This window comes from Littorina saxatilis, linkage group LG7 (assembly GCF_037325665.1).
Source record: "Littorina saxatilis isolate snail1 linkage group LG7, US_GU_Lsax_2.0, whole genome shotgun sequence".
Taxonomy (NCBI): domain Eukaryota; kingdom Metazoa; phylum Mollusca; class Gastropoda; order Littorinimorpha; family Littorinidae; genus Littorina; species Littorina saxatilis.
This window is the reverse complement of record NC_090251.1, coordinates 47,319,006-47,345,830: the sequence shown is the minus strand read 5'-3', so window position 1 is coordinate 47,345,830 and position 26,825 is coordinate 47,319,006. Positions and strand designations below refer to the sequence as shown.

At 43.1% G+C, this 26,825-nt stretch overlaps 1 protein-coding gene across 3 annotated transcripts in view; it reads right to left on the bottom strand.

The window, feature by feature from the left end:
- LOC138971648 (uncharacterized) overlaps positions 1–26,825 on the bottom strand; it is a 58,313-nt gene that overhangs the window by 16,880 nt on the left and 14,608 nt on the right. Inside the window, exons 1-13 of one of the 3 annotated variants that reach the window (XM_070344415.1) lie at positions 22,959–23,605; positions 19,111–19,272; positions 16,986–17,073; positions 15,537–15,694; positions 13,494–13,633; positions 12,686–12,858; positions 11,558–11,674; positions 8,852–8,988; positions 7,449–7,629; positions 6,171–6,346; positions 5,149–5,306; positions 2,465–2,617; positions 1,438–1,698 (exon numbers count right to left, since the gene is read on the bottom strand). In XM_070344415.1, the coding sequence (XP_070200516.1) occupies positions 1,438–1,698; positions 2,465–2,617; positions 5,149–5,306; positions 6,171–6,346; positions 7,449–7,629; positions 8,852–8,988; positions 11,558–11,674; positions 12,686–12,858; positions 13,494–13,633; positions 15,537–15,694; positions 16,986–17,073; positions 19,111–19,272; positions 22,959–23,055 (2,001 nt within the window). In that variant the 5' untranslated portion in view covers positions 23,056–23,605. Of the gene's footprint in view, positions 1–1,437; positions 1,699–2,464; positions 2,618–5,148; positions 5,307–6,170; positions 6,347–7,448; positions 7,630–8,851; positions 8,989–11,557; positions 11,675–12,685; positions 12,859–13,493; positions 13,634–15,536; positions 15,695–16,985; positions 17,074–19,110; positions 19,273–22,958; positions 23,606–26,825 lie in introns of those variants that run through there. The other 2 variants (XM_070344416.1, XM_070344417.1) reach the window with 2 other exon arrangements.

The following is a 26,825-nucleotide window of genomic DNA, read 5'->3' as shown; positions in this document are numbered from 1 at the left end:
TTTTGCAAAGTGAAGACAGTTCTCCTGCGCGGTAGCATTATTTGTAACGCAGAATCATATTGTATAAGTTAGGAATCGATCTGAGGACCTGTTTTTACATTTAGTCAAGTTTTGACTAAATGTTTTAACATAGAGGGGGAATCGAGACGAGGGTCGTGATGTATGTGTGTGTGTGTGTGTGTGTGTGTGTGTGTGTGTGTGTGTGTGTGTGTGTGTGTGTGTCTGTCTGTCTGTCTGTCTGTCTGTCTGTCTGTCTGTCTGTCTGTCTGTCTGCGCGTGTGTGTGTGTAGAGCGATTCAGACTAAACTACTCGACCGATCTTTATGAAATTTTACATGAGAGTTCCTGGGAATGATATCCCCGGACATTTTCTTCATTTTTTCGATAAATGTCTTTGATGACATCATATCCGGCTTTTTGTAAAAGTTGAGGCGGCACTGTCACACCCTCATTTTTTAATCAAATTAATTGAAATTTTGGCCAAGCAATCTTCGACGAAAGCCGGACTTTTGGTATTGCATTTCAGCTTGGTGGCTTAAAAATTAATTAATGACTTTGGTCATTAATTAAAAATCTGAAAATTGTAAAAAAAAAATAAAAAAATATAAAACGATCCAAATTTACGTTCATCTTATTCTTCATCATTTCCTGATTCCAAAAACATATAAATATGTTATATTTGGATTAAAAACAAGCTCTGAAAATTAAAAATATAAAAATTATGATCAAAATTAAATTTTTGAAATCAATTTGAAAACACTTTCATCTTATTCCTTGTCGGTTCCTGATTCCAAAAACATATAGATATGATATGTTTGGATTAAAAACACGCTCAGAAAGTTAAAACGAAGAGAGGTACAGAAAAGCGTGCTCAGCGCAACTACTACCCCGCTCTTCTTGTCAATTTCACTGCCTTTGCCACGAGCGGTGGACTGACGATGCTACGAGTATACGGTTTTGCTGAAAAATTGCAGTGCGTTCAGTTTCATTCTGTGAGTTCGACAGCTTGACTAAATGTTGTATTTTCGCCTTACGCGACTTGTTTTCTTTTGGTCCGAGTGTGTTTTCGTAACGTTTGTCTGTGCAAGTTAGTGAATTGCACGAATGGACTGATGAAAAATACCCTGGAGCAAAGAATGTGGGGTAAAAAATACTGAAATATAATATTTGTGCACATATCAGTTATTCTCCACACAGAAGGACAACGCCCTGGGATGATTATAAGATCAATAATACCATGAAATCTGTGTTTGGAGTTATTCCAAATGCAGTGCGTTCAGTTTCATTCTGTGAGTTCCACAGCTTGACTAAATGTAGTAATTTCGCCTTACGCGACTTGTTTTTTTGTTTGTTTGTTCAAACAATATTTGATTAGCAATTAACTTCACGCTTTAGCTTCAACAAAAACTGTAAAATAACAATCTTCGAGCTGCTTACACCAAACTGAGCTCGATGCAGTCTCACGACGCAGTGATCTCCCTTCATGTTCTGCGTGGCTAGCGGTGCAAGCGTGGGTGCAGACGGCGTGACGGAGAGTGCAGCTGTACTGCTCTGTTTGGCCGATGAGGAAGCTGGTTCGTTGTTCTTAAAGCTGCTGTGCCATCGCTGGATGCGCTCCTCGAGGTTTGACAACGCCATGTCACTGGTTGCCCAGTCCTCGTCTTCCTCTTCGTAGTAATCGTCATAGTCTGCCAAATCCTGGAGAGATACAAATAAAAGGGTATTGTCAATGTGTTTCGTGATCCGCCGTGTACTTTGACTAAAAAGGTTGTGTTTGTGTGTGTGTGTGTGTGTGTGTGTGTGTGTGTGTGTGTGTGTGTGTGTATGTGTGTGCGTGTGTGTGTGTGCGTGTGTATGTGTGTGTGTGTGTGTGCGTGTATGTGTGTGTGTGCGTGCGAACATGTGTGTATGTGTGTGTGTGTGTGTGTGCGTGCGTGTGTGTGTGTGTGTGTGTCTCTCTCTCTCTCTCTCTCTCTCTCTCTCTCTCTCTCTCTCTCTCTCTCTCTCTCTCTCTCTCTCTCTCTTAACCCTTGTAATCGTTGGCCATATCAGTAAATAACTATTACAAAGACAAGCAAACAGCCAGACAAACATTCGGACAGAAAGACAAACAAGCAAACAAAGAGAAATGACAAACAAAAGCAAAACTGAGCACAATTACAATGTAACTGACTGAGTGACTAACTGATTGACTGACTGACTATTTAAAAAATATGTCCGTAATGGGCAGAATATACCTGCGCAGTTTCAGCGGCACAAACGACGCACTGCCTATTATTTATGCCGCGATTGGGATTATGACGAGTACTTGGCCTGTTTTCCTTTCATGCAACGTGTAGCGGGCTGGGATAAGCTGCAGTGCGTCGTCGGTCCTGCTGAAGTTACATTTGTGAGCGGTGCCCCTAAGTTTTTTAACAAACTATATTTGATATGAGAATGCCAATATGCTTGATAATGAACTCACTCCGTCATAGTGCTCTTCGTACTCTCCATTGACAAAGCGCGGAGTGTTGTCTTCGTTGTAACCATAGAGATTGACGATGTGCGTGTCGCTGATGGACGAAGTGTCATCGGTGTACAGGAAGCGGGTGTTGTCCGCCAGGGGGGTGCGTCCGAACTGCAACAGACACGCACCGCTATGTTCAGCGCATTCTTAAACATATACGACACCAAGCCTACATGGCTGGACTTAGTTTATGAGAGGGGGGGGCTTCCCAACTGGGGTAGAGGTTAAGGGGCCGGGCTGGCGGGACGGGGCGGGTAGAGGGTCTTATTTTGAGGAGAAAACAAGTCGCGTAAGGCGAAAACACAACATTTAGTCAAGCTCAGTCGAACTCACAGAATGAAACTGAACGCATTGCATTTTTTCCGCAAGACCGTACACTCGTAGCATCGTCTGTCCACCGCTCGTGGCAAAGGCAGTGAAATTAACAATCCAGAAGAGCGCGGTAGCGGTTGCGCTGAGGAGGATAGCACGCTTTTCTATATCTCTATTCTTTTTATTTTCTGAACGTGTTTTCAATCCAAACATATCATATCTATATGTTTTTGGAATCAGGAACCGACAAGGAATAAGATGAAATTGTTTTTAAATCGATTTTGGACATTTAATTTTAAACATAATTTTTATATTTTTAATTTTCAGAGCTTGTTTTTAATCCGAATATAACATATTTATAGGTTTTTGGAATCAGAAAATGATGAAGAATACGATAAACGTAATTTTGGATCGTTCTATATAAAAATAATAATTTTACAATTTTCAGATTTTTAATGACCAAAGTCATTAATTGATTTTTAAGCCTCCAAGCTGAAATGCAATACCAAAGTCCGGCCTTCGTCGAAGATTGCTTGGCCAAAATTTAAATCAATTTTATAGAAAAATGAGGGTGTGACAGTGCCGCCTCAACTTTTACAAAATGCGGGATATGACGTCATCAAAAACATTTATCGAAAAAATGAAAAAAATATCTGGGGATATCATACCCAGGAACTCTCATGAAACATTTCATAAAGATCGGTTCAGTAGTTTACTCTGAATCGCTCTACACACACACACACACAGACACACACACACACATACACCACGACCCTCGTTTCGATTCCCCCTCTATGTTAAAACATTTAGTCAAAACTTGACTACATGTAAAAAAGGAACATGTACATGTGTCGGGTGGTAGTGGGGTACGTAGCTTCTGAAATCCAGGACCCCCCCCCCCCCCCCCCCCATCAGATCCAGCCCAGGCCTATAAGAATAAGAATAAATGAGCATTTATATAGCGCAACATCATAACTTTACAAGTATGCTCTTTGCGCTTAACACATTTGAAATTAAAACACAGTTATACAAGCATTTACATATACATTCATAGTCAGCAACGCTTAATGAAAAGCATACACCATCAAACATACATTACAAAAGATTCTTCCACAAACTAAGTAATAAAAACATGAATAAAATAGGTAGTGTAAACAAGGAAATACCAGCTGAATACCCTTAATCAAACAGAATATGTTATCAACAATACTGAAAACAGCCCTTATAGATGTATATACATTATCACATTATCACTAAAACAACAAATAGGCTTACACTACATGTAGCCTACTGATGGACTGAGAAAACAAAATCAGGGGTTGTATTTCTTGAAGAGGTGCGTTTTAAGTGCTCGTTTGAATGCTTGGGGTGACTGAGAGTGGCGGATGTGAAAGGGGAGAGAATTCCATTGTGTGGGTGCGCAGAAAGTAAAAGTGTGTTGTCCGTATGTTTTGGTTTTGGTGTGTGGAATGGTGAGGATGCGACAGTCAGAAGAGGCACGGAGTTGTCTTGCTGGAGAATAGACGGTGAGGAGTTCAGAGAAGTAAGCAGGAGACGAGCCAGAAAAGAAGTTAAAGCAGAGGGTGGACAGTTTGTAGTCAATGCGGGTGTGACAGGGGAGGGGGGCGATTGTGACAGGGGAGGCTACCGCTCCTTTCACAGCAGACTCTGCACCCGAGTTGTTGGCCTTTAAAGTCAACACCCGTGGATTGTGAGATTCTGTTTGTGATGGGGTCTGGTGGTTTCCGATTGTCTGTATGTTCATGGAAACCTTCGGGTTTGCATAACAGTTTTTATAGGGCTAAGAAATTAGCCCTAACATTTTCAATCCTGTTTGATTGCACTTCGCTTCCCGAGGTGATCGTAGTGTTTCGGCACTCGGTTACATCGGCTTGAATAGGTAACCAGTGCAGTGTGTGAAGAAGTGGTGTTGCGTGATCTCGTATAGCCAGCATCAGGGGAAGGAAGTTAAGTGGAGATGGTTCGGACACACACACACACCTCGCGGTTCAGCCTGTTAAATGTCACCCGACAATCACTTGACTTAAATCCGCAAGTAAAGCAAAAAAGAGGACGTAAAAAGAAACATGGTGGAGCAGACTGCTAGGCGAGTTAATCAACACACACACACACACACACACACACACACACACACACACACACACACACACACACACAAACAGCAAATACCAGTAAAACAAATTGTAGACACTGGTAATGACTTCAAAATCAGATTCATCAAACGTGAAACGCAGACTAGAATCAGCATACCAATTTAGGGTTCTAGGCTAATTATTGCCTCCCGACAACTGCCCCGACACGAAACGTACCGGCGATGTCTGCTGCTGTTGCGGTTTCCCAAATCGGAATGCCGGATTCTGATTTTTGGCTCCCGCTTTGGCCCTTGTCTGTTTCTGTTGCCGCTCTTTGGCTTTCTTGCGTATCCAGTGGAAGACGCTGCCTGGTCCGTACAGGTTCACTAACGGACCTGCACACATAACGGGTAGTGGGAAGGAGCAGACTTTCATTACTTGGCCGCAGCAGAATGTTGAAGTTGAATGGCACAGTTATTTCAAAGAAAACATGCTGCCTGACTGGCCCAGGCTTTTCCTCTCTCTCTCTCTCTCTCTCTCTCTCTCTCTCTCTCTCTCTCTCTCTCTCTCTCTCTCTCTCTCTCTCTCTCTCTCTCTCTCTCTCTCTCTCTCTCTCTCTCTCTCTCTCTCTCTCTCTCTCTCTCTCTAAGTAATGTTGTAATTAGTAATACTGTATGATGGCGATTGACAATTGTCCTCTTTATTTTTATGTCTTAGTTTAGCAGGGACAGATTGTAAGACTAGGCGTGAGCCTAAAATCTCCATCTTTGAGTAATAAAGTTCGTTCGTTCTCTCTCTCTCTCTCTCTCTCTCTCTCTCTCTCTCTCTCTCTCTCTCTCTCTCTCTCTCTCTCTCTCTCTCTCTCTCTCTCACTCTCTCTCTCTCTCTCTCAAACAAACAAACACACAATGTTATTCACATTTTCATCATATAACTCTGATATCCCATAGTAGAAAACCTCGGGTCTCTTTCTCCCATTGGAAATCTTTCAGAAACAGAAATGGCCTGCCAACTGAGCTACCTGCCCACTAACCCCCCCCCCCCCTCCTTCCACACCCCGTTCATTCTGAACTAAACTGCACCAAAAATGGCTTCTCTTCACTAATGCATGTGGTTTACAAGCTTAACACTTGTGGGGAAAAAAGGATAGAATGAATCTTCAGCATTAAGTATTCATTTTCAAACACTGCAATATGCGCCGTGGCACGTCGTGATTGCACCGAAATAAAGAGATCTTTAACCCAAAAAAAGGTCCTCACCTTTCTGTAGATTTTCAATTTCCCACTGTGTCTCTGTCATAGGCGTGGCGACAGTGGTGTGTCTGTCTCTCTCCTGCTGTTCCTTCAGCTTCTGCCGTCTCTCTCTCGTCTCTCGCTCCTTTTCGTCCAGTGTGTAGAGAATGTAGCGATACATGGGGATACTGTCGTCTGATAACCTGTTCAAACACAACGATCACAGTGAACAGAATGTAGCAATACATGAGAATACTGTCGTCTGATAACCTGTTCAAACACAACGATCACAGAGTACAGAATGTAGCGATACATGGGGATACTGTCGTCTGATAACCTGTTCAAACACAACGATCATAGAGTACAGAATGCAGCGATACATGGGGATACTGTCGTCTGATAACCTGTTCAAACACAACGATCATAGAGTACAGAATGCAGCGATACATGGGGATACTGTCGTCTGATAACCTGTTCAAACACAACGATCACAGAGTACAGAATGTAGCGATACATGGGGATACTGTCGTCTGATAACCTGTTCAAACACAACGATCACAGAGTACAGAATGCAGCGATACATGGGGATACTGTCGTCTGATAACCTGTTCAAACACAACGATCACAGAGTACAGAATGTAGCGATACATGGGGATACTGTCGTCTGATAACCTATATACAGAAAACAGACAGTTAATGCCCAATGCTAATATCTTGTATATTTTCAACGACCGTAGGTATACACTTGTGGAACAAGGAGTTGGTTGCTGTTAGAATGTAAAATCGTCATCATTTTGGCTAAGTTTTTTTCTTTTGAACCAAACGTATTTTTGCAAGTGCACAGCGAGCTTGATGTGTACTGTGTCACGCAGCCGACAGCCGACTCTCATTTACTCTTTTACACTTGACGTATACATTTACAGCGCGTACGTCCCTTTGTTTCACAGATCTTATCTTAGCGATCGTATTATAACTAAATAAATAAAGTATAGGGACAAAGATAAGATAAGGATAACATTTCAAATAGTCCTGTGAGGTTACCCTCGTGGAAATTCGGACTGCTTTCTCACTGGGGAAAGCGAGCTGCCATACAGTATACGGCACTACCCATATCTTTTTTTCTTTGTCCTGCATGCGTGTATTCATGTTTCCAAGCCCTGAGACTTTCGCTGTGAACTTGGGTTCTTTATCGTGCGCATGCGTGCACACGGGGGTGTTCGACCACTGAGGAGAGTCTGCACAAAAATGACTCTGGGAAATAAATCCCTCGCCGAATTGATTATGCTTCAATGTTTGAAAGCCCACCGAGAGAAGTGCAGCGTGAGCTTGGTGTGCACGATGTCCCGCATGAAGTCGACAGTCTGGGGGTTCCGCTTCTCCACCAGACGGTCGTAGTTGCGCTGGTCCAGGTGGAACACAGTGGCGGCCTCCGTGCAGATCACTGTCTGGGAGTACGTGGACACGCCAAGCACCATCTCCACGTCGCCTGAAACCAACAAATCAATCAGCAACGACACCGGCTAAAGGCGGTCCTTCATTAAGCCCGAAGTCGACTTCGCGAAGTCTTTTTACCGAAAACTCAGTGCTAAAGCTTCGTGCGGCAAGCTTCGCGTAGTGTGCTTCGCGTAGTCGACTTCGCCCAGTTAAGGACAGGCTTTAACAGAGTCCAAAGTTGTCTTTTTGAAGAATTCGCGAAATCTTTTCACATGAAATTCGGGACAAAAACTGTGTACAGCGAACTCGCGAAGCCGACTTCCCCCAATTAATATGAGGCTTAAACAAACCATGACAACATTTCTTGACCATCTCTGACGTCAAAAGCAAAACATAGTTCGAGAAGACGTCATATTTAACGCGAATAATGGTGCCACGTTTATTGTCTTTTTCACGTCTCCCGAGGAACTGCCAAAACATTTAAAGAACGACGTTTTTCCCGGTGACTCTGTCAGCAGTAAAGCACTCATAATGGGACCGCCAGGTTCATTTATCGGTATCGTATATCATTAATATGAAAATCTTTATCGTATAATTGACACTCTTTTTCGGTATACCAGTAGACTGGCAATCGAGATGAGACGCAGAAAGACAGACAGACCGACAGACAGGCGAACAGTCAGAAAACAATATTATTGTATCTCATCAATACTATATCTTCACTGTCAACAGCACCCGTGAGATATAGTTCTAACCCCTTCTGTGCACAGATCTTTGTCTCCTCTTGACGCAATGCTCAGATGAGACAGACAGACATACATACAGGCAGACAGAGGACAAAAGCAGCTTACCTACAGTGTCCACAGCATCCATTTGACATATAGTTCCAACGCTTTCTGTGCACATATGTGACCCTCCACCACGACATGAGTCGCATGTCACCTTTGCATGATTTTCATATTTTTACATTTTCATAAAGAGTGTTTTATGCTCTATCCAGTGGTGAAAACCGTTTTAGAAAAGAACGAAAACTGTTTGAGTTATAAGCCTGTGTCTAAGGTGGCCCTTGCACGCTCGGACTTATATTAAGCCTAGCGCAGAACAGCGCGAGGTGACATGCGACTCATTTCGTGGTGGAGGGTCACATATCTTTGTCACTTCTTTACGCACTGTTCAGACAGACAGACAGACAGACAGACAGACAGACAGACAGGCAGACCAACAGGCAGACAGATAGCTATATAGACAGACTAGACAGAACAATAGCAGCTTACCTATAGTGTCCACAGCCCCCATGAGACAGAGTTCCAACGCCTTCTGTGCGCTTTTCTTGTTCCCTTCGTGATGCGCTGACCGGCTGGCTAACGATGTCTTCTTTGTGGAGCTCTTTGACCGTCCCAGGTTCATTTCTCTGCAAGACATTCATTCATGACCACGGCCGGGCGTAATGATTTTTTTTGTACATGAAATGTGAGGATGAAAGTCGTTTTTGTTGTTCATGTCATGCCCTGGGATTGATTCCGCATAAACTCTCACTGTCTTACTCTTGTAACACAGTCATTTCGTGTGCATTTAGAGCGCTTACGTCCCTTTGTTTCTTAGATCATGCTCTACCTAATATTCCTGAAGGATTTTGTCCGAGGGAAGACCACATGGACACGCGCCAAAAACCAACAGCCTGTATGTTTTCTGTGTGGAAGGGGAATTGTAACAGACAGACAGGACTGGGTGGCCGAGTGATAACGCACTTGCGCTCGGAAGCGAGAGGTTGCGAGTTCGACCCTGGGTCAGGGCGTTAGCAATTTTCTCCCCCATTTCCTAACCTAGGTGGTGGGTTCAAGTGCTAGTCTTTCGGATGAGACGAAAAACCGAGGTCCCTTCGTGTACACTACATTGGGGTGTGCACGTTAAAGATCCCACGATTGACAAAAGGGTCTTTCCTGGCAAAGTTGTATGGGCATAGATAAAAAAAATGTCCACCAAAATACCCGTGTGACTTGGAATAATAGGCCGTGAAAATTAGGATATGCGCCGAAATGGCTGCGATCTGCTGGTTGATGTGAATGCGTGATGTATTGTGTAAAAAAATCCATCTCACACGGCATAAATAGATCCCTGCGCCTCGAGTCAGAGTCTGGAGATACGCGCGCGATATAAGACTTCATATAACATAACAGACATACAGAACCTGAAACTGAAACTGAACTTTATTACACAAGGACAGAGGTTTTAGCCAAAGCCTTATCTTAAAATCTGTCCCTTATACTATAACTTATACAAACACTTAATACAGACAGACAGACAAACAGACAGACAAAGCGACAAAGAGACAAAGAACCAGTCGAGAGAGTATTTAGGGGAAATAAGTTCAAGCCCAGACGATAATGCAAGACTGGCAGGGCGTGACAAATTAACGATGAAGGAGTCACACAAAAAGGTACGCGGATAGAAGGATGGATGGATGGATGGATGGATGGATAGATGGATAGTTGGATGGATGGATGGATGGATGGATGGATGGATAGATGGATAGTTGGATGGATGGATGGATGGATGGATGGATGATTTTATTCAAATAAAATTAAAAAAATAAACAAGCAATCGATGTCAAACAAAGCCGGCTACCTGATAAGGACCTATTCACAAGACAACTGTATCTTATACAAACATAAATGCAAACACTTTAACTGAACAAAGTATTCAATCGCAAGCAGCACTTATACAAAAATAGACCAAGATTTTTTTTTAAAGCTGTTGTGTTATTAACAGCTATTGTGTTTTCAGCGTAGCAATAGGGTCCGATATTTAGACGAGACAAGTATAATGCTGACGAGTCGAAGACGAGTCGCATTATACTTGTTCGAGTCTAAATATCGGACCCTATTGCTACGCTGAAAATACAATAGCGATTATATAGCTGTTCTGACCTTGATTTGTTGTTCCAAACTTACAAAATGACAGTTTTTGCGTCGATGCGTTGATCTCAGGTTTTGATAGCAGACGCCGTTTCTTATGCGCATTAGTTTTGCGCAGGCGCCACACTGACTTTGGAAAAAAACTCGATTTGACAACACAGCTGTTAAACAGCTTTTTATTAGTTCATTCGTATACAACAAAAAGAAGTTTGAGTTTTTTTAATTTTGAACAAGACTACTAAGGAAGAAGACCAAAACACAACATCAATGGAAAACTAGAAACAACTGAAGAACTAGGATGCAACAAGGGGAGGAGAAGAGAACAGCTAATCCGTACAACGCGAGCAGACGGCAGCGAAGTTTTCAGTTTGGGTGAATGGCATTTATACTTGTCTCGTCATGAAGCGAATTTGTCAACCTCAGTTATAAACGACTACATGAATGTTAGTGCCATGGAATGTACATCAATACTTCAGAGGGGAAGTGGGGTATTTAGTGTGGAGTTACGAGATAAGAAAAGCCGAATGCGAAAATTTGTGTCAGTCGGCAACGGCTGAGCTCACACAGGCACACATAAACGGCTGTTCCGTTTTACTCCCCTGTTTGTACTACATCTTTCGACTTTGGGCATTTTGTGGTGTTTAGGGACAGAAAATAATTGGTTTAGTCCTGTTTCATCGGGAAGTTAGCAGAAAAGGGTATGCTATCGACATTTGTAAAGCTGAAAAACATTCCCGAGAAGAATTTCAAGTTGTCAGTGTATGCTGTTGTCAATTGAAACATCGTATGGTACAGATGGGTAAACCGGAACCATGGGTCTTTGTTATTGCCAATATGCTTTTGGATATTGGCAAAAATGGCCGACTTCCGTAGCATTATGCTTTGATGATCGGAAGAGACCATCCAATCACAGCCCCCGAATTCCCCCACGTGTCCATCAGAATAGCTATATTTGAAGATAAGAGTATGACCATTATAAAACTACAGGGATACCTGAAATACTTGTCATACAAACACAGAGAAAGAGAGACAGGGACAGAAGCAGAGTCAAAGAGAGTTACTCACTTTCGAAGGAGTTCCCGAGCTTTCTGTTTCTCCAGATCAGCGAGATTTCCCACGGGAAAGTGTTGGGGGAACTGTAGCGGGTGCATGCTGGGATCTACCCGTATCTTCACCTGGCCGCTGAAAACAATGGCAAGGAAAATGTATGATGAAGGCCAGCGCGGACGTTCAGAAGACGACTTTACATGTTTCAATTGTAGAACATTTACGTCAACAATGACACTGTCTTATACATTATACAACATTCATAATTAACTATATGGCATTTGTTTTAAATATGTAGGTAGTGCACACTGTCAATAAGTTTTTAAAATCAAGGTATCATTCTTGTGTGATTTGAAATTATGCATTTTTCAGTGTTAAGGGTGCAATTACTTTTTTTTCCGGTTAAGTAATTAACTTGTGAATTATTAATAACGTATTTGATTTATTACTTAGGGTATCGTTTGAAAGAGTGATGATACTAAAATTAAGCACAGTAATGACGTCACGCCGCGTACACATTTGGTGTTTTGGAGAGTAAGCCTACGTGGATTAATTCAGCCTTTTTCCAAATTCCACACACAAAAAAGGGTAAATACAGCGAATGGAGTTTTTTTGAGCTCTCTAGCACCGTTAGTTTGTCAGAACAGGAGTTGGTCCATATTAGGAAGTGCTCCATACTATGCAACCTTCCCCAACCTAAGTCGAAAATCCAGTGTTTTGGAGAGTACAAGGATTACACTCCAGCCTTTTTCCAAAATTCTTTGAAAAATCTAACGTGTCAATCTATTTGTTGCGGGGGCCCGGTAGCTCAGTTGGTAGAGCAACGGACTTGTGATCGGAAGGTCGCAGGTTTGAATTCGGGCCGGGACGGACACGGGTCAACTGTATGTGCAGACCCGGAGACGGAAGCCATGTCCTACCCCCGTATAACCACAATGGCACGTAAAAGACCTCGGTCATTCTGCCATAAGTGCAGATGGCTGATACCACCTAAACACGCATACACTTGAATGTGTATCTCGTCAAAAGCCGTGAGGGCGTAAAACTCAAATCATATAACCCATATCTTGTCCTTAAGAGGCGAAATATTTAGCCTGTAGGACATAAAGCATTCTCTCTTCTTCCTCTATGTGTTGCATGTCTCACCTGACGAGGAAGTGCAGCCCGTTGATTGGTGAGCCTTGTTTGATGATGACGTCTTCAAACTTGAGTTTGATTTTCTCGATGCTCATGGCGGCCATTTTGCGTAGCTTGGGGTTCCACTTGTGAAAGAGAGGACTGTCGTTGATGAACTTCTCCTTCGCTTCGTACTCACGGACCTGCACAACAACAAAAGGAGAAATAAAAGAATAATTATTAGTCTCAGCAATGAAATAGTCGAACTAACTGTCTATAACGACCACACAAGGGACCTCCCGAATTGGTTGTGATAGACAGGTTTGTCGCTATATCATGGAAATGTGGAATGATTCAGAAACAAAATCGCGTCGGGGATTTTCTGGGGCAGTCTTCATTGGTAGGTTGTAGCGATGGAGGGATTATCACCAAGGCAGGTTCGATTGTAACAGAGTAATGAAAATGAAGCGAACAAATACTTAACTGGGGTCGTCTAGCAACTCCATTGGTCACATGGTAAACACTGGATTTGTGATCCTCTGGTCAAGGTTCTAATCCTGACCGGGAAGGACAAGGGTCAACTTTATGTCATGACTCAGAGACAGTATCCATGGCTTTTATGTGTATCAATGCCGCAAAACAAAACGCAAAAGGGTGTGCATGTATGCTGTCTACGTACCGACGTACCCGAGACGTCAAGCTACCATGAGTAGTTCATGCTCACGACAGGTAGACAACTCCGTCAATGCAGAGCAGCTGCCATGAAAGGGAGATTACTGTGAGACCATGTCACACAATAGTTAACACAGAAGAAATGGTGTACTGGTTTGAAGCGTACCTGTGACCCCAGGATGGTCTCGTTGTAGAGGTCCTTGCTGACGACCAGCACGTCGCTGTAGATGTTGGTGGACAGGACGCTGGCGTTACGCACACAGTCCGGGTAGATCAGGGCAAGCTCGCCGAACGTCTTGCCCTCCGCTGAAAAACAATCAAGAGAACGTTATCGTCAAGCTTGCGCTATGATTGACAAGTTACGCCGAGTTACGCACACAGTCCGGGTAGATCAACGCTAGTTCGCCGAACGTCTTGCCCTCCGCTAGAAAATAATCGACAATAAGTTATCGTCAAGCTTGCGCTATGAATGATACAGCTGAGTTATGAACACAGTCCTGGTAGATCAGATCCAGTTCCTCTGAGGTCTTGCCTTTCGCTAAATGTGAACAATACGTTATCATCAAACTTGCGTTATGACTGACACAGCCGATTTATGAACACAATCAGTGCTCAAAACGTCTTGCCCACAGGAGCTTGTATCCAACCGCCGGTCGATCATTATTTACTCCTGCATGCCTATTATTTACTGCTGCATGCTTACCCTTACTACTACTATTGATTAGTCCTTCTAATAAATAGTAGTAGTAAGGAAACTCTAGGGAATAAAACGTAAATAATGATCGACCGGCGATTGGATACAAGCTCCTGTGGTCTTGCCCTCAGTTGAAAAACAGTCAACAATAAGGTATCACCACACTTGAGTTAACGAACATAGCTGAGGCAAAACAAAAAATAGTCTGTTTACGGTATCCCGACCGACCCTATTTTTTCGCGCGACCCTTGACTTTTTTTTTTTGCATTTGGGGGAGAAAAAAAAAAGAAAAAAAAATCCTAGTTTTTTGGCAAAATAACTTAAAAATATGTTTTTTTAGAAAAAAAGAAAAAAAGAAATAAAAAATCCCGACCTACCGACCCTATTTTTTTTTGCCTATGTTACCGTAAACAGACTTTTTTTTGGGGGGGGGCCTGAGTTACGCACACAGTCCGGGTAGATCAAGGCCAGCTCGGCAAACGTCTTGCCCTCCACTGGAAAAAAAATCAACAAAACCTTGTCTTTAAACTTGAGTTATGACTGACACAGCTGAGCTATGAACCCACGATCTGTAAACAAAATATTGAACATTTTGTGAAATAGTACATAGTTCTACTACAAAAAGATTTTTTGTTTTGTTTAACGCCCAGCCGACCACGAAGGGCCATATCAGGGCGGTGCTGCTTTGACATATAACGTGCGCCACACACAAGACAGAAGTCGCAGCACAGGCTTCATGTCTCACCCAGTCACCTTATTCTGACACCGGACCAACCAGTCCTAGCACTAACCCCATAATGCCAGACGCCAGGCGGAGCAGCCACTAGATTGCCAATTTTAAAGTCTTAGGTATGACACGGCCAGGGTTCGAATCCATGACCTTCCGCTCACTGGGCGGACGCCCTACCACTAGGCCAACCGTGCCGGTACTACTACAAAAAGAGGCACACATGATAAACACATAGTGTTCCTTTGAACGCCACTATGTGTGCACCGTTTTGCCTTCAGCTGAAAGTGATTGAACCCAATCCTGCAATTACTGTCTTGTTTCTGTCGTGTCTGGTCGATTGTGTTATCAAGTGTGCTCTCTTACTGACATCTCGCTCGATTTGTATTTGGATTCATCATCATTATCATCATGATTAACAACAACGACATTGTCACTGTCATCATCATCGTCGTCGTCTGCGGTGTCAGCGTCACCATCAAGCATCATCGGGTCTCACATCATGAATGAGCAATAAAAGAATTGATTAAAATCCGCCGAAAATCGTCAAAAGTAACAGCTTTCTGGCAATCTGAATTATCTTCTTCGCTGTTTTAATTTCTCTGTGAACGTTTTCATGAGTTTTCACAAATGAATCCCAAACCTCGTACAGGAATCCAAGTTCTTTTCCTACGTAAAAGATAAGTTCGATGGGTCTGTGCTCCAGGATTTTCATCGTTCATTTTTTCCTCTTGCACACAAAAATGATTTAATACATTTCTGAAATCTGTCTACATTATTTTCCTCACTTCCGGTGCCGACTTGCGTTCCGTACACCTCCCTGTTGACTGGCCTCCCCTGTTCCCTAGCAACCGCTTCTTCCTGTTTCTGTTTCGCCACCATGGTTTCCACGTCATCAGTGCTGTTGACGTAGAAAGTGATGGCGCCGCTGACCAGAATGAAGAACCTGGAAAAAGATATCATTCTGCAGAACACACACAAACAGAGAGAGAGGGATAGAGAGACAGAGACAGACAGACAGAGACAGAGACAGAGACAGACAGACAGACAGACAGACAGACAGACAGACAGACAGCAGAGAGTCCTATTGTCTTTCACAAAAACGACAACGGTTGAATGTCTGCACATAAGACCAGCCTGCGTGAGAGACAGTCAATAAATATTCTGCGGCATGTTGAACCTCATTTACCTTTCAACTGTGCCATTGTTATAATTGACTTTCACTGACAAAGTCACTGCAAGCACTTACCAAAAGTTCACTTTTGTCATTAAAGGCACTTCGTTGCGTTTGTGTGTGTGCAAAGTATGTACCCGTAAAATACGAGATAAACCAGGGACGGCCCCAAAGGGGGGGGGGGGGTATCATTACGATCACGGGAAGGGACATTTTAGCTTTCACGATCACAGTTACTTTGATTTTTGTTTTCACGATCACAAACACCTTGACGAATAGAGGATCATAGAGTGATACAGCTGTGAAAAATGTACGTTGAAAATAAAATGCTTTGCAATAATGCCCATCACGATCACGAAAACAAATGACGATCACGATCACGAGACTTGATTTTTTTTGTCATCACGGATCACGGGCAAAGTCCCATCACGATCACAGAAATGGAAATTTCGGCAATCACGGTCACAGAAAGGTCAAAAAACGCCAATCACGATCACGATTTTAAACCCTTTGGGGCCCTCACCAGGGACGGAATGTGCTACAGGAGGAAGTGCGAACGGGGGAATCTGGAGGACGCATGTTCACTTGACGGACACGCATACAGACAGATGAACGGGCAGAGACGGAAAGGTAAAAACAAGGCAAAAGATTGACCCAAATAGTGTGTTGTTATTCATAGTTAATCATTAAAGAGCAGAGAGCACAGGTCTCTGTGGTTAGCGCTATATATAAGCATTCAATATTATCACAGAAGAAGACGGGGGGAGGGGGGGTGGTGGGGGGAGAAAAGACAGAATTGTATCACACAAGTATGCTTGATAAATAAAGCTGGAGGCGGTTCAAAGCAAGGAGATGCTTCCTCACCAACTACGCTAGATCCCCCCCGAACACACACACACACACACACACACACATACACACACACACACACACACACACACACATACACACACACATACACACACATACACACACACACAAACACACACACACACACACACACACACACACACACACACACACACACACATAACAAAATAACTGGTTCAATGTCAGCACTTACTCATCTCCTTCGTCGCCCTGTCTGAGGATGACGTCATCAAATCTGTACCTCCTTAAGTCAGCCTCTTTCAGCAGCTTCTTGATCTTCTCTGAAATCACAGGTAAAACAGCTAAGTTATTTGTTTAGCTCGGTTGGTTGGTTGGTTGCTTTCTTGCATGCTCGGTTGCTTGCTTCCTTCCTTTCTTCAATTTTTTTTCTTTTTTCATTGGGCGAGGGCCGGATGAAAAAAAGCATGTATATATGTAGAGGTTACATGCCGAGTCTCAGTGATTATTAAAAATAATGGTCGAAGTTTGCGGATCATGAAAAATGCGAGCTTCAGCGAGCTTTTTCATGACCGCGAACTGAGACCATTATTTTTAATAATCACTGAGACGAGGTGTGTAACCTCTTTATTCCTCCTTTCTTCAGTTATTCAAAGAAAAGAGGAGTTTTTTTGCGAAAGTTTGATCGAATCCAATTCACTCAACCAGTCAACCTGCGCAGGCGATCGATTAATGCGCGGTTATATAGTTCCGTGCAAATCATTCCATTCTGTTAACACTTCTTGTCAGTTTCCCTGTTTTGGACTAAAATCAAGTAAACATATATGCTGTTATTCTGCTGTGGCGGTAAAGGCAGATATTGTGTGTTCTGTTTATGTTTTGGTATCGCTTAGGATAATGTTCTTTCGTCAAATGGGACTAGCAGACGAACTTTTGCACCCGTGTTCCAACGTTAAAAACTGTATGAAGTTCAGTTTTCTGGGAAAAATAGTGTATGAAACCGATGTATGTTCTTTAAATTGATGAGATGTGTGCATTTGGTTGCGTGTGATGTGTTTATAAAATGAAATATTGTTGAAAACTGACCGTCGGGTTGCAGTCTGTTGTCGAAGAAACCGAGTGAAAAGAAATTTGAAAGGGGAACTAACTCTTGTCGCTAGACAAAGTATGAGAGTTACTTGCCTTGGGAATTTGCTTGTGTTGAACGTTTGTGCACGGCAGATCTAGATTCAGAAAACAACCGAACTCATGGATTTTATATGGAGATTCATGTGTTCAAGCCTGTAGTTGTTAATTTAAATGCAGTATGTTTGTATTGTTTGCTCCAGAGATGTATACTTCGTACATTAGAGCGTTCGGAACTTTGCAGTCCCAAAAGTAGTACCGACACAGAACAGCTTCTCAACCCATTGAGCTATCGAGGATTCAGGCTGTTGCTGGCTCGTTATTTGTTTGGTTGCTGGGTGTTTATCGAAAAATAACTAGCTCTACAAGTTTACAGAGGTAAAGAAGCAGAGGGGGGAATAATGCTTATTCTGTTACCCTCGGAAAAAAAATTCAATCAATCAATCAATCAATCTTCCTTCGATCCTTCCTTCCTTCCTTCCTTCTTTCCTTCCTTCCTTCCTTCCTCCCTTTCTTCCTTCCTTCCTTCCTTCCTTCTTTCCTTCCTTCCTCCCTTCCTTCCTTCCTTCATTACTCCCTTCCTCCCTCCCTTCCTTCCTTCCTTCCTCCCTTCCTTCCTCCCTTCCTTCCTTCCTTCCTCCCTCCCTTCCTTCCTTCCTTCCTTCCTTCCTTCCTTCTTTCCCTCCCTTCTTGTGTTCCTTCCTTCTTTTATTCTTCGATTTGATGTGTTTGTGTATTTGTTCGTTAAATTGGGTTGTTTTCAGATGTGGACATTGCTGTTTGATGTTAATATTCTGGTCTAATTTACTTCTTTTTTTCTTTGGCAATGTTCAGGCAAAACATGATTCGACATGCTTATGCTGTGCATAAATTTTGATTGTATTTTACTCCCGAAAGCATTGTCAGCAATCAAAGTACCTTATACACTACACTTGTTCCCATACAGTAACCATTAGCAACGGAAAAGAACCCGTTTCTGCTGTCAGAAGAGATTTATATCGGCACAAGCTAAATAAGAATAAACTACTCGTATACGCAGTCAAAACCAAAAACAGTCAAACCTGTCCATAATGACCACCGAATTAACCGATTAGGAGCGGTCGTTGTAGGCAGTTGGTCGCTATGAAACGGTGAATTATATAGGGGAAAACTCGCCAGGGGACGTTTGAGGTGGTCGTTGTGGGCAGGTTCGACTGAACTGTGCATTCATGAAAAGAGTAGTTTGGTGTGCCTACCATTCTCCAGGTCATGGAACAGGTTGCTGGACTTCTTGCGTAACCATGGCACCAGCTGGTCCAGCTCCTCGTCTGTCCGCAGGCTGGGCGGCTTGTTGGTCAGGTTGATGATCTGGTGGTACACCTTGGCCATAGGGATGTCGTCCGGGTCACCTGTAACACCTGGACATTACAAGAACTGTCATCACAATATGGTCATGGGATGTCGTCACAATATAGATGATCTGATGGTTCAACTTTGTCATCAGGATGTCGTCACAATATAGATGATCTGATGGTTCAACTTTGTCATCAGGATGTGTTCACAATATAGATGATCTGATGGTTCAACTTTGTCATCAGGATGTCGTCCGGGTCCCCTGTTACACCTGACGATTAGAATAACTGTCATCACAATATAGGTGATATTGTAGTATACCTTAGTCATGGGAATTTCCTCCGGGTCACCTGCACTACCTGAGAATTAGAATAACTGTCATCACACGATATTATGTGATGGTACACATTGGCAGTTGGTTTTCATTCGGTTTCATCTGGCAAAGATGTTTAATGTCATCAAAATAGTAACAAGGTATACATCTGGCTATAGCCTATCTATAGATTTGATATTAATGAGTGTGACACCTTTGCACAGGATTCGCGCCTGGGTCACCAGGCACACCTGAGATTGTAATTCGTGCGATCAAATTAAGGAAAAGCGGTTCATCAGGAGATGGTGGCAAACTTTGGCAACGTAATCTAGTCTGTGTCTGACACACCTAGACCACAGGAGCTTGTATCCAATCGCTGGTCGATCATTATTTACTCCTTATTGACTACAGTCTCCTTACTACTAGTACTATAGTGAATAGTAGTAGTAAGGGTAAGCATGCAGCAGAAAATAATAAGCATGCAGGAGTAAATAATGATTATAATGTTCAGCGAGAGACTGTCATCATGAGATTATGGTACACTTGTCGAGTATGACGCGTGCCTTCAGAATAGTGGTCGTGATTCCTGATCAGCATCACGTCGGCGTCAGTCAGGTCATCATGGTTAAAGGCACAGTCCTTCCCTTGTAAACGATTTGGATCACCATCTCAGATCTTACAATGCTTGTACAAAGGATAAAGCCACTGTTAACCCGTGATTTGTACAAATGTAAAAATAGTTTACCTTTCTTCCCAGCGATGGGACAATAAAGTAATGACAACAACAAAATAATCTAATAGATCCCTTGACTTTGGGGTAGCGCGACTCTGTTGCTGCTAGCTTTCCACAGGGAGGAAGCGACCCGACTTTCCCAGCGATGGGACAATAAAGTAATGAAACAAAATTTCTACTAGATCCCTTGACTTTGGAGATGACAAGAAAATATCGGGCGCATTTACGTGATTTGTAAAACATGTTACAAATCGCGGGGCGCGCCTCGTGATTTGTAAAATGTTTTACATTTTTACAAATCACGGGTTAACAGCCACCCCTATGCCGTTTAAAAAAGCCTGAACAGATGTGAGATAGTGAGCACACCTGTTTTCACTTCATTGCCATTTGTTTTTTTGATTTTCATTGTGTTAATGAATAGTCCCGTTCCTGAGAAATGTTGGTCGCACCCTACCTTCCCAGTAACACAAGGTTTGGGCATGGATACTGTCTCAGAGTCTGCACATAAAGTTGGCCTGGATTCGAACCCGCGACCCGAGGTTCCCTACCCCAGCGCTATACCGACTAAGCTTCGTGCAGATAGCTTCGTGAAGGAGATTTCGCGAAGTCGACTTCGCCGAATTAATGTCGGGCTTTACGGTAGTTGTGTGGATAAGTGTTCAAGTGACACAGAGTTACCTTACTTTACGGTAGTTGTGTGGATAAGTGTTCAAGTGACACAGAGTTACCTTACTTTACGGTAGTTGTGTGGATAAGTGTTCAAGTGACACAGAGTTACCTTACTTTACGGTAGTTGTGTGGATAAGTGTTCAAGTGACACAGAGTTACCTTACTTTACGTGCACACGATCATGGAGAGTCCAACAGATCTCAGTCTTCAAGCTATTACATGACGGGCGCAGTGGCGAGGTGGTAAGACGTCGGCCTCCTAATCGGGAGGTCGTGAGTTCTAATCGGTCGCTGCCGCCTGGTGGGTTAAGAGTGGAGATTTTTCCGATCTCCCAGGCCAACTTATGTGCAGACCTGCTAGTGACTTATCCCCCTTCGTGTGTACACGCAAGCACAAGACCAAGTGCGCACGGAAAATATCCTGTAATCCATGTCAGAGTTCGGTGGGTTATAGAAACACGAAAATACCCAACATGCCTTTTCCGAAATCGGCGTATGCTGCCTGAATGGCAGGGTAAAAACGGTCATACACGTAAAAATCCACTCGTGCTAAAACATGAGTGAACGTAGGAGTCTAAGCCCATGAACGAAGGAAAAAAAAAGAAAAAAGCTATTACATAGGATAAGAGCACCCCTCCTCTTGGACTGTTGAAGTGGTATCTTCTTCTTCTTCTTCTTCTTCTTCTTCTTCTTCTTCTTCTTCTTCTTCTTCTTCTTCTTCTTCTTCTTCTTCTTCTTCTTCTTCTTCTTCTTCTTCTTCTTCTTCTTCTTCTTCAGCGCTCCAAAATTTTCTGGTTACGTGTGAGCTCGATTGCTCATTTTGGTTCCCCACACTATACTCTGAGAGCATAGTCAGCTCGCTCCGCTTTCGTTGGGTAGGCATGCTGGGTATTTTCGTGTTTCCATAACCCACCGAACTCCGACATGGATTACAAGATCTTTTCCGTGCGCATTTGGTCTTGTGCTTGCGTGTACACACGAAGGGGGATAAGCCACTAGCAGGTCTGCACATAAGTTGACTTGGGAGATCGGATAAATCTCCACACCTAACCCACCAGGCGGCCGCGGCCGGGATTCGAACCCTCGACCTTCCGATTAAGAGGCCGACGTCTTACCACCTCGCCACAGCGCCCGTCAAAGTGGTATCACTACGTGTAAATATCGGTGGTGGAGAAAGTGTAAGACAAAAGCTGACTGAACTCGACAGAGTATCCATAGTGTTTGAATGTCATGCTACAATGTGATATGTGGACTGGGTGGCCGAGTGGTAACGCACTTGCGCTCTGAAGCGAGAGGTTGCGAGTTCGACCCTGGGTCAGGGCGTTAGCAATTTTCTCCCCCCTTTCCTAACCTAGGTGGTGGGTTCAAGTGCTAGTCTTTCGGATGAGACGAAAAACCGAGGTCCCTTCGTGTACACTACATTGGGGTGTGCACGTTAAAGATCCCACGATTGACAAAAGGGTCTTTCCTGGCAAAATTGTATAAGCATAGATAAAAAATGTCCACCAAAATACCCGTGTGATTTGGAATAATAGGCCGTGAAAAGTAGGATATGCGCCGAAATGGCTGCGATCTGCTGGTCGATGTGAATGCGTGATGTATTGTGTAAAAAAAATTCCATCTCACACGGCATAAATAAATCTCTGCGCCTTGAATATGTGCGCAATATAAATTGCATATAAAACAAATATATTAAAAAAATCCCTGCGCTTAGAACTGTACCCACGGAATACGCGCTATATAAGCCTCATATTGATTGATTGAAGACTTCATATATATGAGGCCAGAATAGCAATTTGGTATGAGCAAATGATAAAATACACAATACACGTAGAGACAGTCGGTCAAACAGACAAACAAATAATGATCTACAGAGAATAACAGTTCCAGAACGATTGCAAGAGTGACATCCCAAACACATCCCCTCTGCTCCCTCAGCCTTCCCTTCCCCACCCTCCCTATAAAAAACCGGCAACATTTCAACAATCGAAATGTACTTAACAATAAGCATATGACAGGAATGTTACAACGTCATACCATTTTCAGGGTCCGGTGTGTCTTTTTTCTCTGAGTTTTCAGCTGCTGTTTCTTTCGCTGGCTGGTCAGAAGTTGGTTGGTCAGTTTCAGAAGCCATGTTTTTAGTTGTCCAGTATTACTCTATATCACAGTCCCACAGAGTGCAATTATTGCACACCCACACACCCCTGTGTCGACTTATACGAGGAAAGAAAACCCTCAAGAATATTGTCTGTCCACCCAGAAGAAGGAATATGTTTCACAAATCCGCAAGCAAACTGTAGCAAATATTCAGTTATTAAAAAAAAACTCACACACAATTGTCACAGTAGAAAAAGCGTTTCGTTGATCTACAGAAAAACCTTCATTAATTTTGACAGGCTCAAACAAAATGTTTCAATGTTCTTAGATTAGCAGACAGTGCCTTTGTGCACTAGACTTCAGAACTCCGGAGCAATGTTCAAAGTACTTGAAAGCGTGTTTATGGATCAGCGCACTTTCCATTGATCGAGTAATTTCCCAAAGAGTCGCAGCACAAAAGCTCGCTCACATAACACTGAAAAGAACATTGGCTTCTTATAGGAAGGAGCCCTGACTGCGCGGGTAAGAAAACTAATTGAGGTTTTGAATGAAAACACTTCCAGACCCCACCAGTCAGGGCACAAACACAGGGAATAACATACGAGATGCCAGTAAACACATTGGACTCGATTAGTAACTGTATCAGTTCCTCCGTTTGTTGGCATATCAGGTTAGGTGTGGAACAAGACCAGGAAAGGTATTTTCTCGCCAGTACAAATGAATCCTGTTTGTTATTTAAAGCGCTGCTGCACTGTTGTCGTATCGTTAACGATTTTAAACGGTAATGGCGTTCGGTTGAAACGCTTGCAGTTCCAAAGGTTTACGGGAGTTACAGACGCATGTTCCACATATCAAAACACAAAAGCTGTGATGCTTCCTGTGTTGTCTTAAACAAATTGAGGTGACATTTAGGGTAATCATTCAGAAAAAAGCACGCACAGAAAACAGTTGAAATCGGGCCGGCCCATCTAGAGAGATGCTCATACCATATAATATGTAAAACAAAATTTAAAAAAAACATGTTTCAAAAATGCCTGGACTATGGCACCAAAAATAATACTGTTATCTTTAGGGGCGCTTTGTTAAAGCAAAGTGCTGATATTTTCATGTCTGGCACCAACATTTAATTGTGGTTTTTAAGGCGCCTTTTTAATGCAGAGCTTTGATCTTTTTTTACTGGCTAAGACCAGAAACTAGAGCCCTTTAGAAAGGCGCTTTTGGGGACTTTTATTATTCTAATTTCTTTTAAGCAGAGCGTTGATCTTTTTGTTCCTGGCACCAGAATATAAAAAGCCCCTTTATTTCTAGAGCGCTTTTTTAAACAGCGCCTTGTTGTTTTCATGGCTGATGTTTATGGCTGACGCTAAACTCTAAGGTGTCTTTTTTCTGCATGTCTCTCTCTCTCACTCTCTTTTACACCCACTGCCATTCACAAATGGCGCTGTTGTTCGGTCACGATCCAAGCATTGTTGAGAACAGATTTAATCCCTGAACCCGTCAGGTCGACAAAGCACAAATCTCTTCATCTGTCTCATGCACGTGGCACGGGGTTCTAGTACGTTCACTGGAATAATAGCACACTTAAGTCTGTCGAAAAAGTCTTCACAATGTGTACGCCGCAATTCGGTCAAAGGCACGGTTGGCCTAGTGGTAAGGCGTCCGCCCCGTGATCGGGAGGTCGTGGGTTCGAACCCCGGCCGGGTCATACCTAAGACTTTAAAATTGGCAATCTAGTGGCTGCTCCGCCTGGCGTCTGGCATTAGGGGGTTAGTGCTAGGACTGGTTGGTCCGGTGTCAGAATAATGTGACTGGGTGAGACATGAAGCATGTGCTGCGACTTCTGTCTTGTGTGTGGTGCACGTTAAATGTCAAAGCAGCACCGCACTGATATGGCCCTTCATGGTCGGCTGGGCGTTAAGCAAACAAACAAACAAATTCGGTCAAAATGTGCGTGGTACTGATTTCCCTATTGGCCGTTCTTGAAAGAAGTCATTTACCTAATCACGAGGTTCTGTTTATTGACGCCAAATCTTGAGAAAACTGTTCACACACAAAAACGCATATATGTGTATGAAAGCGTCGAAGTTCGTTGAAAGTCCGAGATCGTTAATGTCCTTTTGGTGTGCAAGGAAGACAACGTTGATGGAAAACATGAGAATGCCAGGTGGTATAGGAGAACAATAAGTGATAACACACTACTACTGGAGACTAAAGCTTCCACCAATCGGGAATCCCTTTTGAAGATTTCATTGACAAAAATCAACACTAAAATAGCTATCAGAAATGTGATTGCCACATAAACAGAAATGATAAAGAAAAGAAGCCGTTTCTACAGTCCCGAACGTTTTGGCAAAGAACTATCAACATACACGAGGGAGGGGCGAGGGAGGGGGGGGGGGTAGATAAAAGGCCACATTTCCAAAACACCGTCGATGGGCTTTGAGACGAACGAATCCTATACATTTCAACAATTAAAACCGATTTAGGGAACCTGAAGGAGAACAATCCGGAAACGTGCCTTTCCTTTCCGCTGAGATCAAAGTAGAGTATTTACATTAATCATTTACTCAAGTGAAAGTAAACCAAGGAACAAAGAACGAAAACACCTGCAGTAGTTTATCACTGGCACACCGACATTCACTTTTCTTTTCTTTTTATAGCCATGAATAATTTCTAACGATTTCCGACAAAGCGAATAAAGATGTATCCACTTAACATGCCTTGTGTCTGTAAACACACAAGGCTCTTTTATGTGTGACACTAAATGGAAAGGTCTTTTGGCCGTGTTCAAGTGCTGACTGTTTCATATCTTCCTTCCCCAGTATCCGATCATGTATACCCCCGATGTCATCCTTCCTGCACGCGATTCCTTCTCCACCTGTAAGATTTTTTTTATCATAGACGGATAGCCCCTTTTCCCGAAAGGTACATGGGTTTCTATCCACTGGCGCAGATTAGGATGTACGCATTTTGAACAGACTAAAACTCTTTTACTAATAACTGCAGAGTACTGACGATGGTAGAGGTAAACAAAACTGACCGCATCACACACACAAACACAGCAAAATCACTACCAATCCAAAGACAGCTGAAAGTCTTTGACAAGGAGCAGTTCGTTCACATCGCAGTAAATGCGAAATCACGGTAAACGTATCAGTAAAGTTAAACCTCCTTTCGAACAGATCACTGGCCCCAAGATGCCACACTGCAGGAGCAACTCTGGGGCACCAAAGACTCCCTGATCCTGACCACCAGCTTTATTCAAGCTACAAAACTTGAAGTCTGACCTGAGGCCAAAAATCCTGGAACGCCGAAGAAGAAGAAGAATAACCCTCCTTTCGTGAAACTACACACTGAGAAATTCACACTCCCATGGATGGGAAATATTAGCCTTGGGGAACAAAAAGCACATTCAAATTGCAGCCAGCGGTCCCATTATTTCTGTCAAGAGTCGAGGGCTTTTTCTTAGCGCGGCATACGAGTATGCCTTCACTTTGCAGCTCATAATAATTTTGAGCGAACGGTAGGTTACGGCTATGGGCAGGCCTGGCGACTGGGTGCTTTGTTCTGCCAGACTTTTCATTGCTTTGATTGGCAGCTCGCCCTTTATTCACCTCACAGGCACCAATAACCTCTGGCTGGCGGTTTAATTCGGGCTTTTAACTTTTGAATCTGATACACAGAATTAAAGGGTTTGTGAGAGAGAGAGAGAGAGAGAGAGAGAGAGAGAGAGAGAGAGAGACAGACAGACAGACAGACAGACAGATAGACAGACAGACAGACAGAAGGGGTGGAGTGTGTGTGTGT